Source organism: Merops nubicus, unplaced genomic scaffold (assembly GCF_000691845.1).
Source record: "Merops nubicus isolate BGI_N331 unplaced genomic scaffold, ASM69184v1 scaffold19808, whole genome shotgun sequence".
Classification (NCBI taxonomy): Eukaryota; Metazoa; Chordata; class Aves; order Coraciiformes; family Meropidae; genus Merops; species Merops nubicus.
Window position 1 is genome coordinate 34,760 of NW_008627970.1, and position 12,514 is coordinate 47,273.

The 12,514-nt window shown below is 45.8% G+C and overlaps 1 protein-coding gene across 1 annotated transcript in view; it reads right to left on the minus strand.

The window, feature by feature from the left end:
• The window catches only part of ADAMTS9 (ADAM metallopeptidase with thrombospondin type 1 motif, 9), a gene marked incomplete at both ends in the record, with an annotated part of 59,669 nt that overhangs the window by 30,552 nt on the left and 16,603 nt on the right, over positions 1–12,514 (minus strand). Inside the window, 4 exons of the mRNA XM_008946535.1 lie at positions 5,132–5,277; positions 10,052–10,156; positions 10,372–10,513; positions 11,381–11,527. Coding sequence (XP_008944783.1) covers positions 5,132–5,277; positions 10,052–10,156; positions 10,372–10,513; positions 11,381–11,527 — 540 coding nt within the window. The remainder of the gene's footprint in view (positions 1–5,131; positions 5,278–10,051; positions 10,157–10,371; positions 10,514–11,380; positions 11,528–12,514) is intronic.

Consider the following 12,514-nt stretch of genomic DNA (forward strand, 5'->3'; position numbering starts at 1 on the left):
AGCTGCTCTCTTCAGCTGAACCTGGGAGGGCATGGTGGAGGCATCTGCAAACTACCACTACCAACAGACATCACAAAAACTGCAGTACTACCCAAGCAGCTTTGCTTTTCCCTGATGTTACAGAAGGAAAGACATTGCAATCTGGATGAAAAGTTGCCAGGGCCAATTTGGACAAAGCTGTAATTATGCTAAAAGGAAAAGTTATACCAGCTAAGATGTCCACTCAAGGCAGACAAAGTAAACATGCATCTCAGCCATCAGCATGGGAAAGCCTCCCTGGCTGAGGTTAGCCCCAGCGTCTCCCTTTAACAGACCATGTCAAAGGGCAAGAGCATCCTGAGCAGCCAGAGCACATCTGGCACATGTACAGAGGCAGAGTGGCCCCTGAAGCTCAGGACAAGGCTTGTGCCCCGCTCCAGCCTCTGCTGTGAAATAACCACTAAATCTACACCAACCCAAGCCCTGAACAAAATAAGCACCTGCGCTAGCAAGAAGCGCAGATCAGAAGAGCAGCTCACTGGGTGCTGAAGTCCTGGCACCCACACCTGCTGTCCTTCAGGGTGGGCTCTGCCTCACCCCAGGACCAGATGCCCATCAGTGCCCCAAGGATGCTGGCAGAGCACATCTTCCCTTTGAGTCTCTGTGGGAAGGAAGCTAGTCTGCACACTTGAGACCCTCCAAAACGTGATCCACCCCTGCTGTTAGCATGGAGGTGCCCACTGTAGGCTCTCCACATGGCATGCAGCCAGAGCCTCCTAACACAAGAGACACAGACGCTCCCTGCATGTGCACAAAGGTCTCTACACACAGTGAGTCAGGTTCCAACAGCTGAACACAATGTTTAGCACCTCTGCACACCAACCACTGAGGAAGCCCAGAGTGCCTTTTCTCCCACAAATAACTCTTCACTTCTACGCTTGAAAACTATTTGTGACTCGAGTAAGTGAGTTCCTGTGAAATAAGCGGGGAGATAGAGGCACAGAGCAGCTTGTACTTGCCAGAATATTACCTGCAAAGCAGGGAAGAGCAGGCAGAATTCCCACCACCCCATCAGCACCATTTTAGGGATGCTCATGTTTGGCAGAAGGAGTTGCCTCCTCCAGCAGCTGTGGGTGAGGTGCAGAGCACTGTCAACTACACACATGGGATTTTTCCTGCTAGCATCCCCTTCTCACTGAGATACATACTGCTGTGCTGTAGACCGCTCAAGTCTATCCCCAGTGCCGAAGGGTATATGTCTTTAGGCACATCATCTACCTCCAGGGACAAAAGGACACCTCGATCACCTCACTACACAAGGCAAAACTCCTTAGGCTGTGACAGCAGCACGCTCCAGACCTTGGTGAGTCTGGACTGTTCACGAAGAGTTAACAGGATTCAGCATCGTCCCTTTGAAAGCATTTGTACTGCTGCAAGACTGCTGCAGTTTGACAAAGGCTCTAAACAAACCTCCAACAGGGCATTTATTTTGAAACACTGCAATTACAACATTTTTAGGGTAACCACATTGCTTCCAATATAAATAAATTTAATTATAATGCAGACTTTTGAATATTAAGTTAGTTAAGAACACGAAAGAGCCTTTCTTTTTTTAGAGGGTATAGGTAACAAAATCCAAAGGTCCCAAGCTACTGCATAGTTTGCTTTTCCCTGGCCGTGACCTGTGAGACTGAGATCACATTGAACAGATGGACACACACAAACTGAAGGATGTTAAACCTTGCCACCGTGTTGCAAACTGTCCGCTTTGTAACTGTGGCAGTAAATCTCCCAGCAGCCAGTGTCCGGGGCTGAAGCACACTCACTCTTCTGACGCTTTCAAACTGCCTTGACAATTTTCGGGTGTTTTTAAAACAGCATTGCTTTTCACACAGTCTGAGTAAACAGAAAGAGCTGACCCTGAAAAATAAGTCGGCCCCATACAACATCGATTTTCAGTGTCACAAAGAAATACAGGACACTTCCCACTACATAATATTTTTATGGCTTATCATCAACAATGCACCACAGAGACAGAAAGGAAAGCAGTGCATGCATAGAAATCTCCTTGTTCTGCCTCGATTTCCCTTCTCTCTGAATCATCTGTTTCATCAGCTAGCAGCCAGCTTTGACCTGCTTTCAGTCGAGCATCATCCCCATGACAAGCTCCCCCACACACCACGGCTTCGCTGCGTTCCTCCCAGCACACCAGGAACTCTCAGGACACAGCAGACAGGCCTGGGCAATACTGGGATCTCACCCCTTCTCCCAGCCCAACAGGTCTGAGATATACAAAGCTCGATGTATCATCTGCAGTTACTAACCTCAAACAGTTTCACTTGCAGGCGGGGAGGCAGCACCCGGCTCCCAGCAGCCCAGAAGCACCAGGCATAGGGACCTCACCAAGAAGTGCTGGTTTTGGGGTGCTTTGCATGTGCTCAGCCCCACAGGCAGCAGCTCTGCTTCGGGGCACTCCAGCTGCCACAACAAAAGGCCCCTGGAGAATTAGCCATGGGGCATGTGTGTTCATTCCCAGCCTACCTGTGTGCTGGGGCTCATGCAGTGACTGCAGAAACATCTGTGAAGCTCTAGCACACACAGATCAGCTTGAGATCTCCCCTGCAGCATCCCGGGACCAGGAATTAGTAGGTATGCTGCCAGTGGCCAGCACAGATATCTGTAGCTGTGTTTACATGCCAAACTCAGCTTTCAGCACAGGTGAACACTTTGGTGATGGACGTGATGCAGACGTGAACTGACTTGCATCCAGAGATAACACTCCCCCATCCATCCCCCATCCAGAAAGCCATTCCTGAAAGCAGGGCTCCTGGTATTGACATCTTATGAACCATGCCTTTTCCCCATAATTCTGCAGCTATGCCTTGCTTTGAAAACCAGGGCTTGCACCACAGCCCTGCTACGTGATGTGCTGCAGATGTGGGCTTTGTCTGTACCAGCCAGCCTAGAATTCCCAAGTGGGCAATCTCGGTGGGAAGGATCTGGTCTGGTTAGCTAATGCATTCCTTCAGAGTATGTCAAAACACAGCCTGCTCCCATTTCGGAGGCTCACAGCTTTTCTTACAGCCCTGCAAGATACTCATCCACATAGGTGTCAGAGCACATTACAAACAGAGGCAGGAGCTGCAGCCTTATTTTCTGTACTAGAGGAAGGGTCATTTTTGATGTCTGATTTAACACCATATTTTATTGGCTTGCAAGATCTCACCCCAGATCTCCATGCACAGAAAAAGCTTTGAAGAGCTAAACCATCTTTGAATATAAAAGACTTACTGAAACCATTTCAAACCTTACTCAAGGTATCTGGTTTGGTTTTGCTGTCTTCTACAACAGAGGAGAATGTCTGTATATTTGTGAAGTATTCTGAAAAGCAGGAGAGGCAGGATGAGACCTAGCAGCATCTCATCCATTTGCATCATCTCAGCAGCCCCACGATAATGGGGACACGGATGGTGGGAGCTCACACCACAATGTCCAATTACAGGGACAGAACAACAGAGTTGGTGCAAAGTTCTGTGGATGGTGCTAGGACAGATGACTCCTTGCAGAGACTTCACGAAGGGCTGAAGAAGAGGCCAGTGCCAGCTACATGGTCCTCAAAAGGGGGCCTGGGAAATAACCACTATTAGTGATAAGAGCAGGGGATTTCACAGGCACCTTGGTGCTGAGCACACTCAGCTGCTTTTGCAAATCCCAGCCAACACAATACATCTCATGGAACACCAAAATACAAACCACAAGCTACAACAGGAGATGGAAGTCAAAATCCCTTGGCTAGCCTTTAGGATAAAGGAGATTTTCTATCACAAATAGTTATCACTTCAAACAGATGCCTCTCCAGAAGATGGGAATACATCTCAGTGACAGCAGCCCAAGGTTCTGCAGCAGAGCTAGGTTTGTGTGTGGAAAGTTATTTTATTTCTGCGTCTCCATGGCTACTGGAAGAGCATATGGCATGTGCTGACTCAGCATAGCAAGATGAGAACTCCTTTGCTCTTGTGTGCTTCCCACCATCACGTTAATTAACGTGCTGGTGTCCTGCTCCCTTAACCTCAACCCTTCTCTTCTGACACTTGCCCAGCTGTGCTGAGCCAACCACTCCTGTCATTTCACCACCAGTGCTGCAGGTAAAGCTCTCTTCTCCCAGCAGCAGTGATGAAGCTGTCACTGGCGCATCACTAATGGTCATTTCCTTGGTGATAAGCCATTCAACACCAATGATGTTGAAGTGGCACAAGCATGAGCCTGTTCAATCTTAACACCCCTTGGTCTAAACAGCTCTGCAGAATCCGCCTTCCCTCCATGTCTCAGTCCCAAATGAGACTGAGGAAAGCATCCTGCCCAGCCCTTCTTGCTCTAACGAGCTGAAAGGAGGCATTTAAACAGAAACCAGCACAGTTCACAATTTATGCAAACAAGCTTTTTTCATACCAGTTGCTCAACCTACTACTAGAATTTCACTGGCCACACATTTGTCTCCTTGAAGCCCATGGCAAAATTCCCTGCCATTTCAAAGGGTGCAGGACTCTGCATTCCAGGCTGACGGCAAACATTTTTGAGTGTCACTTTATAATGGGGCACAGCTTTCTGCTGAGGTTTGGCTAGCCCGCACCAGCTGACATGTAACTGTAGAAAGGATCAGCTGCGAAACCAGGCAAAAGCTGAAAAAACCAGCCAAGGCAGGAGTAAAATGGAAGAAAACTGTAAAAAGGATCTGGTCTGTAGGAACAGCTGCAAAAGCAGTCAAAGCAGGGGCAAAATGGTGAAAACCAGATTAAAACATAGCTCCTTCCTTTCTCCTTTCTGATCCACAGCTTTGGAGGAAGAAAACCACCTTTGGAAGTGGGATCCCCACTGCTCCTCCCCAGGAAAACAATAAACCCATGCAGATATTAGGTTTTCTTTCTCTTTCTGTTGAAGGGACCCTTTTTAGTACACTTCACCCACAAACCGGACCTGTGACGGGCTCCTCCTGGGTTCTCATGCTGCCTCATCTGCGCCAGGCAAAGCAACCCATCCCCGGGGCAAAGCCATCCACCCGGCCCTGGGGCACATAAGGGGATTTCAGCCCATCTGGGCAACCCAGCTGCTCTTCCCCACTTCACCCACCAGCGTCTCCCCTCCGTGCACTCACTCGGGCCTGTTGCACTCCCGAATCGCCGTCTTTATGCCGCCGCCACAGGTTCTCGAGCAGGTCCCAAAAGGGCTCCAGGTCCCCCAGGCTCCATCCACCACCGGCGCCTCTCGCTCCTTGGGCACGCACATCCCGAACCGGCAGTGCTGGGGGCGAAGGGCAGAGAGGGGAGAAGCTGGGCTGGTGCTGCTTTTCTGTTACGAGCCGACCGACAGCGCCCAGCCTGGACCACAAGACTCAGGTCTGCTCATTCCTCAACCACTCACAAAATGCAACAAAGATTCTGCAAGCAAATAAAATTTATCTTCTTTGCTTTTTGTCTCTCTTCTCCCTCATCCTTATTTTTTTTTTTTTCTCTGCACCCTCAAATGAAGAAGCAGAGGTAAGCTGCAGAGTCCAAAGGAGTGATTTATGGGAAGAAGACCGAGGACAACAGCAACCACTGAACATTCCCTGTTTACTGGTGCTGAAATGCTCGTGGCACCAGCTTTCCAAAAGCTGCTTCTCTGATTTCCTGGACAGCAGCAGGAACCACATCATGTTGGGAGGAGACAGACAGTAGAGGGAAAAAAAAAAACAGGGAAAACTCAAATCTCCCCACAGCTGTACAAAGCAGGAAAGGAAACTTCCAAATCCAACGGGCAAATAAAACAGAAAAATTAATTCCTCAATCCAAAGTGCTTTTATTCACTCAGCCATAACATGGGACTTGCCAAGGCCTGGCCTACACTTTTGTTTTCCAGCTATAACTCTTGTTTTCATCTGTTTGGAAAACTGGCTTAAATTATCTTGGAGAGCCTTCAGCCTCCATTTTTATGGTATAAATTTTGTCCCTGTGTTTGCTAGCTCTATCTGGAGAGGTGAGATCTAGAGGAAAGTCACCTTATAGCCCCACCAGAGTGGATGGAAAAGTGTCTCCCAGACCCATGAGAGCAGGGCTTCTCCCTCACTGATCCATGTTTGGTAAAGCAGATTTCAACACAGATGATGAATCCAACTCATGTACTGGAGGATGCCTCAATCTGTGCAGTTAGAGGAACCTCAAACATTGTTGATGACTCAGATTAGAAGAGGTTAAAGACTTGAAGAAAACATGTAGTGCAGCATTAAAACTAAAGCAGATTTCAACCCAGATGATGAATCCAGCTCATGTACTGGAGGATGCCTCAGTCTGTGCAATTAGAGGAACCTCAAACATTGTTGATTACTCAGATTAGAAGAGGTTAAAGACTTAAAGAAGAAAACATGTAGTGCAGCATTAAAATATTTCCTTGCAATATTTTTCTGCACCAGATGCTGTTCAGGCAGGGAAACACCTAATGATCTTTATGTGAACAGGGTCGGATTTACTGATGTATCACATTTTTCCATCCCTTTCGCTAACAGTGGAACAAGGTTGTGTCAAAATACACCATGAGCTCCTCTCCCTCTTTCAGACATCTTTATGAACCACCTTAGAGAAAGCTGTGAAGGAACACAGTAAAGTCAAGCTACCATGAGGGTTGCACATCCAGGCCATAGCTCGCTGGGCTCTGCAGCATATTTAACAGCTTTTGCCCACAATGGCCAGCTTGCCACGTTGCTTTGCTGATGAAGAAAGCTGATCTCAGGTGCATTTGTCTATGAACACGGTTTGCAGGACAGCTCATAGCTTGGGCCCTAAATGTGGTGCTTGCTCAGAGATGAACATGGTCTCTAGGCTGCAACATGCCCTGGATTTGCTTTCATCTGAGGATTTGACTCCCTAGAGAGAAACTGCCTGAAAAATATCTGCTACAGTAACATGCAGGAATAAAATCAGCTGAAATGCCCATTCCTTTGCTGCAGGACAAGCCCTTGTGATTTACAACTCCCAGCATTTAGAGGGCTGAAAAACTGCAGGATGGGAAGCCCTCTGCGAGTCCTGTACAGGGACAACGAGGTCCCACAACTATCATCACTGTACAAAAACACACGACACCAAACCAACAGTGCTGTCCCGGTGGAGAGCTTCTCACAGCAATGTTGATGCTCACAGCTAAATATATAACCACAGTCATGCTTGGCACCACTGACCCAGAGAAGATGACTGAATAGCTAACTAGTGAATGTACACAGCTAACAGACCGTGACACGACCTATATGTCTCTCATCCAGTGGTTGAGAATTAACCAGGAAAACACCTACATCCCCCTGATTTTATTAAAAACTGGGGGTTTGGAGTTGATGGTAAATCAAAGGAGGGAAAAAAAAGAGCAGCTCTTTTAAATAAACAGGAAAATTATCTTATGGAAACGCAACAGTGTTTCTTGGAAGCACGCTGTGAATAGTCTGGCTGTGCAACCTTCATGCCTTTTGTGTTTTAAAAATAATTTCTACGTCAAGTTGCAACAGAAAAACTAAAAAGCCTGCCAAGGTTCTCTTTCCTATGAGCTTGCAGATCAGAGAATGAAGAGAATAAAAGCGGTTTTGTCTGGAGCAAATTCAAAATAACAGACACAGAGTTGAGCAGGAGAGCAATGGCAGGGATGGGAGACACTACAACAGACTTTCCTTTCCTTTGTCTTGCTACTGGAGTCTTGGATAATTCACCAAATCCAGCTCCCATCCTTGGGCTGACTTTGGCTGAATAGATTAGCAGGGGGCAGACAAGTGCTGTGAAGCTTCATGCATGCATAACATGCACGCTACCTGCTGCCATACAGCAAGAGACTGAAATGATTACTATTCGTCTACTCTTCTTTTACCATTCTTTAAATTATCTTGAAAACCACGAGAGATAGAGGCCCAAGTTTACGACCCTCTTTATTTTCTTTCAGTGATTTATTTCCACCCAACAATGCACTGGTGCTGTGAAACACGGTAAACCATCACAACTGGTGCTCACCCAGCAAAGGCCAAACTCTGGGCTGGGCTTATTACTGGATTTAACAATATCAAATTCAGTGTCCTCACACGCAAAGTATGCATAAGCTAATACTCCCATGGTTTTTAGTGTCCTTGATTTAAGAATAAATTTAGAACCTGGTTAAATCTACATCCCAGTAGCTTCAGCTAGATTTTTCTTTTTAGCTATGCAGGCTCCCTCATTTCCAAATATATCTCCATAAAAAATAGCATGGTATTTTCTCCATCTGCCAATCCATATATCACTGTTTTTAAACATGCAGACCTGTGACAAGGTTTTAGTCAGCCAGCAGCAGTTTGATGAGGCTCCTGGACACACCAGGGTAGCAAAATAGGGATTTAATCCAACAAAAAGCACTCCAGACTCACACCTCAGCTCTTTGCAAGCCCAAGTAAACACTAAGGAGGAGAGAGTTTAGGATGATCCAAACCTGAAGCTTGAATTAGACCAACACAGATACAGGAATTACTCCATGAAGCTTTTGTGAGAATACATTCAAATGGCTGAACACGAGTGGACTGCATGAGCTTTTCCTAAGAGCCCATCTGTTCTCAGCTGAGAAACTCAGGTCACACTTGTCTAATTTGTCTGAACTTGTCAAATGGTCTAAATTTGTGGACTGAAATGTTTTTGCTTACAGTGTCTTTATTAAGAGCCATGCAGCTGGGCTTGGCCTCTTACATGACATGGGGTAACTCTGAAGTGTTAATCTGCTCAACTGCAGTTGTTTGCACATTATTCTGGTGATATCCAAGGGTAACCACAGGTTTGTCAAATAAAATTGCAGCCCAGATTTTTGGAATTTCAAGAAAATAGCTATTTCTGAGCTTCTAGCGTGAGCAGGCCTCAAGCTCACAAATGGAAAAATTGAAGACAAAAGGTCTCAAGTCACAGGGACTCACAGAAGCCTAAGCTATACCGAGTCTCAAAAAAAGGGGGGCTTTTGCATAAATATATTAAATATTGGTGCACCACTGGCTCCAAGGAGTAGCACAGGAATAGGATTTCCAATCACATCCCTAATGCATATTCTCAACGGTGAAACCAAATGTATTGACTACACTTTTCCCTAAGAAAGGAAGGCAAATTGATATATTATGCCCATTGTCTTCAAAGAAATCAGTCAAATGTCATAGAACAATTGACTTTCCAGACACATACAACAAAAGATTAATTATCAAGGAGATCCACAGCTTGCATGGAAAATTAGACCTAAGACAGCATCCAGATATTTTTATTAAAATACATTTGAAAGACTATGAATTAAAATGTTCAACTCTTTCAAAAGAAAACTTGAACTGTTGATCATTAAAAGCCAGAAAAGCAGATTTTTAAGCTACAAGTTGTAGGATAAGATCACACTTTTTCTACTAGACCTAGATGGAGGATACTTTTGTTCAGACATAAATAATGAAAATTAGTTCGCATTCTTCTTCAAAAGCTTCAGTATCTCAATAAATTATTTTTTTAAAAAAAAGTCTTCTCAACTGTATTCCTCCAGATCTAAGCAATTAAAAACTAAATACTTATCCTAAAAACCACAACGCTAGCTGGAAACTAACATTGCATAAGGAAATGGAAAGTCTCTATGAATTACTGCCAGAAACGTTCTATATGGAAAATGTCAACCAGTTCTCTATTTTACTCTGAGGTTGCCAAGATGAGAAGCCAGTTGGCAAGTTTATGTTGCATAAAATTACTAATTGCTCACATCACATACAAAATTTCTAATAAAAGCCTACGGAAGCTTTTCAGAAGTTTTGCTCAAAAGTTCACTCAAGGGCACTAGTTTGAGAAGATAAGCACTCCAGAAGGAATACCTGCTAAACAACGTTATGCCAAGCAGTTCATTTTCATCACATTATCTGGAGTAGAGTTGACCCCATACATGTCTGGCTTAAAATACACATTGCTGCTTTGGGCTTCCACCCTTGCAGACAGCAGCTGTGCCTCATACAAGAGGCCATTGGGATGATTTGGACTGCTATGCTTAGCCTGCACCCTAGGAAATACAGCTATGAGGCATTACAGACCTTTCCAGGCTCACATTCTGTGCCATCAGCCCAAGGTGTGTGCTGAGTACGACATCCCTTGTGCGCCCCGTCGATGTTAATGCACCAAAGTCGCCGACACTGCATCTGCTTAAGTTATTGAGAAGATCAAAATATTAACTACGTGCCACGTGCCTTACCAGATAAATCACCCCTTATGAAATTGACCCTCTGGGATTTATCATTAATTCAGAAGGTTGACAGTAATTTGATGGGTTGTGAGCCTCCCCTTCATCCAGCCCCAGGAGGCCTTATTTTGCTCCACCAACACCAGGAAACCCAAGGTGTGGAATTTCACTTACCATATACGGGCACACTTGAGATCCGGGTCCAAAAATTAACTCACATTGTTTGTTGACGTCATAAATCAGCCCCGGGAGCTGCTGAGGCAACGTGTAAGTTCTTGATGAAGGTTCATCAAGCAAGCACTCCCCATAACCAGTGCTACAACAGAAACCAGAAAAGTGGTGTTAAACAGGAGGTGATGAGGCTTGAGGTCATTGGTGTTTACCCGGGTCAGCCTTGGGGCAGATGCACACCACACTTGCCAGCTCTAACAAGCACTACAACAGCTACTGCAGACTCGAGCCCAGGAGGGTGCACCACCCATCCACCACCACCTCTGTTCTGTGCTAACCACCATCCACCACAGTGCAGCCAGCTACCCCGGCAAAAGCATTTCTGAGTGTGCACAACCTGCATTTAGTTGCTGAGCAAGCTCTGGGACATATTTTTAGAAAGAAAATCATGGATTAGTAGAAGAACTGCCTGAGAGACCGAGCTCCTGGATTTGCCAGAACACCATCGTGGCTCTCGTTCTGTTCTGTTCCCCATCACAACACAGGAAGACATCACAGCAAAATGGGTGATCACTGTGCATCAAACTGACCCGCGGGCTCCTGGAACAGTGTTCCCACCATGGACTAGTGCCAGGGCTTTATCTTGACCTGTGGAGCAGAAAGGCAGATTCAATCTGCCTCCTAAAACACAGCTCTGTATCTGGGCCACAGGGCTCGGAAAACTCACTCTTCAGGTTCAAGGAGAACACACATTCCTTAAAAGCAATATCCATGGGGGAAGACTTATTCTCACCCATAGAGAGGCTGGGCCTTGCCAGCTTATCACGAGGCTGAACTGGCAGGGACTGGATGCCAGGGGTGCATTTCTGCTCTATGTAAAGGGTGCGTGCACGGACAAATCCCTCTGATTTCCTCCAAACACTGCACACTAGGGCTTCAGATTAACTGATGAACCCCACAGGATGCATCCACATGTGAAAACAGCCCAACACATGCATACGCAAGGCCTTACTCCAGAAATTCAGTGATGTATTTCCTGCTGCATTTTGACCACATCCAGGGATTGGTGTAGAAGTTCAATGTCGGTGCCATGACATGCTGTTGATTTTTACCTCCATCTTCTTTGCACTTATGATTGTCATCGTGTGGCATGTTAAATCTAAGAAAACAGCAACGAAAAGTACAGTCAGTTAAGTGGCAAATGTCAAGTATTTAGCATAGCAAGAGCAACAATGTGAACTAAATGTAAGCAATCCAAATGCTTCCTATATATAGTAGTGGCAGACATTACAGATTAAAAGTATTAATCTGGACATATTTGTAAGTGTCAGTAAGCATTGCTCAAATGAGGTTCCTAGCACTTGTCTGTAAAAAGCTACACAGCAGCACCCCAGTAAGCTCTCCACACCACATATTTATCCAGACAAGTCCTTGAGGGAGCCTGGAGTAAGATGCAATTTCAGCTGCAAATTCCTTCTCAATTGATGGTTGCAACCCTGCAGGCAGGCTGGAGTTTGGCCCCACCTTCCAAAAAAAAAGCAAGTTCTCTGGATCTGAGCCAAAAGGACAAGAGGTGATGGGGGCAATACATTTCTGAAGGACACACATGACACAAGCCCACTGACCACTGCTGCCTGAAGTCCCTCGTGTATGTAGGCAGCAAAACGTTTTCTAACGCAGTTAAATACCTTGGGCCATGCTGATCCCTTGTGCTGCTGCCTAAACAGGGCTCCATCAGGGATAGACTTGGCTCCTATACTTTACCTGGTAGGTTTACAAAACACCATTAAGCATCAATAGGAGCAGAAACCCACGCGATGTTTGCAGCACATGACATATTGAAGAATGCAGCAAATACACAAAGGGAGACAGAAGGGCTTAAAGTGCCTCGCTGTTTGAAGTGGAGAAGGGGAAATGACCCGGTGTGATCCTGCATCTGAAGGCTGGGGAGTTTATATCCCATTAAGATTACCTCCAATGAACCACCTTTTCACTCTGCTCCCTGTTCTGGAGCAGTGTTAGCAAAGGAATTAGCCACAGGTTAGGTGTGGGGAACACCAAACCTTCGGGGACTTTCTGGCAGGAAATCTCATTTAAACAAATACTGCTGTGGTTTAAAATAGATCGTCTGAGCCAGCTCTCCGTG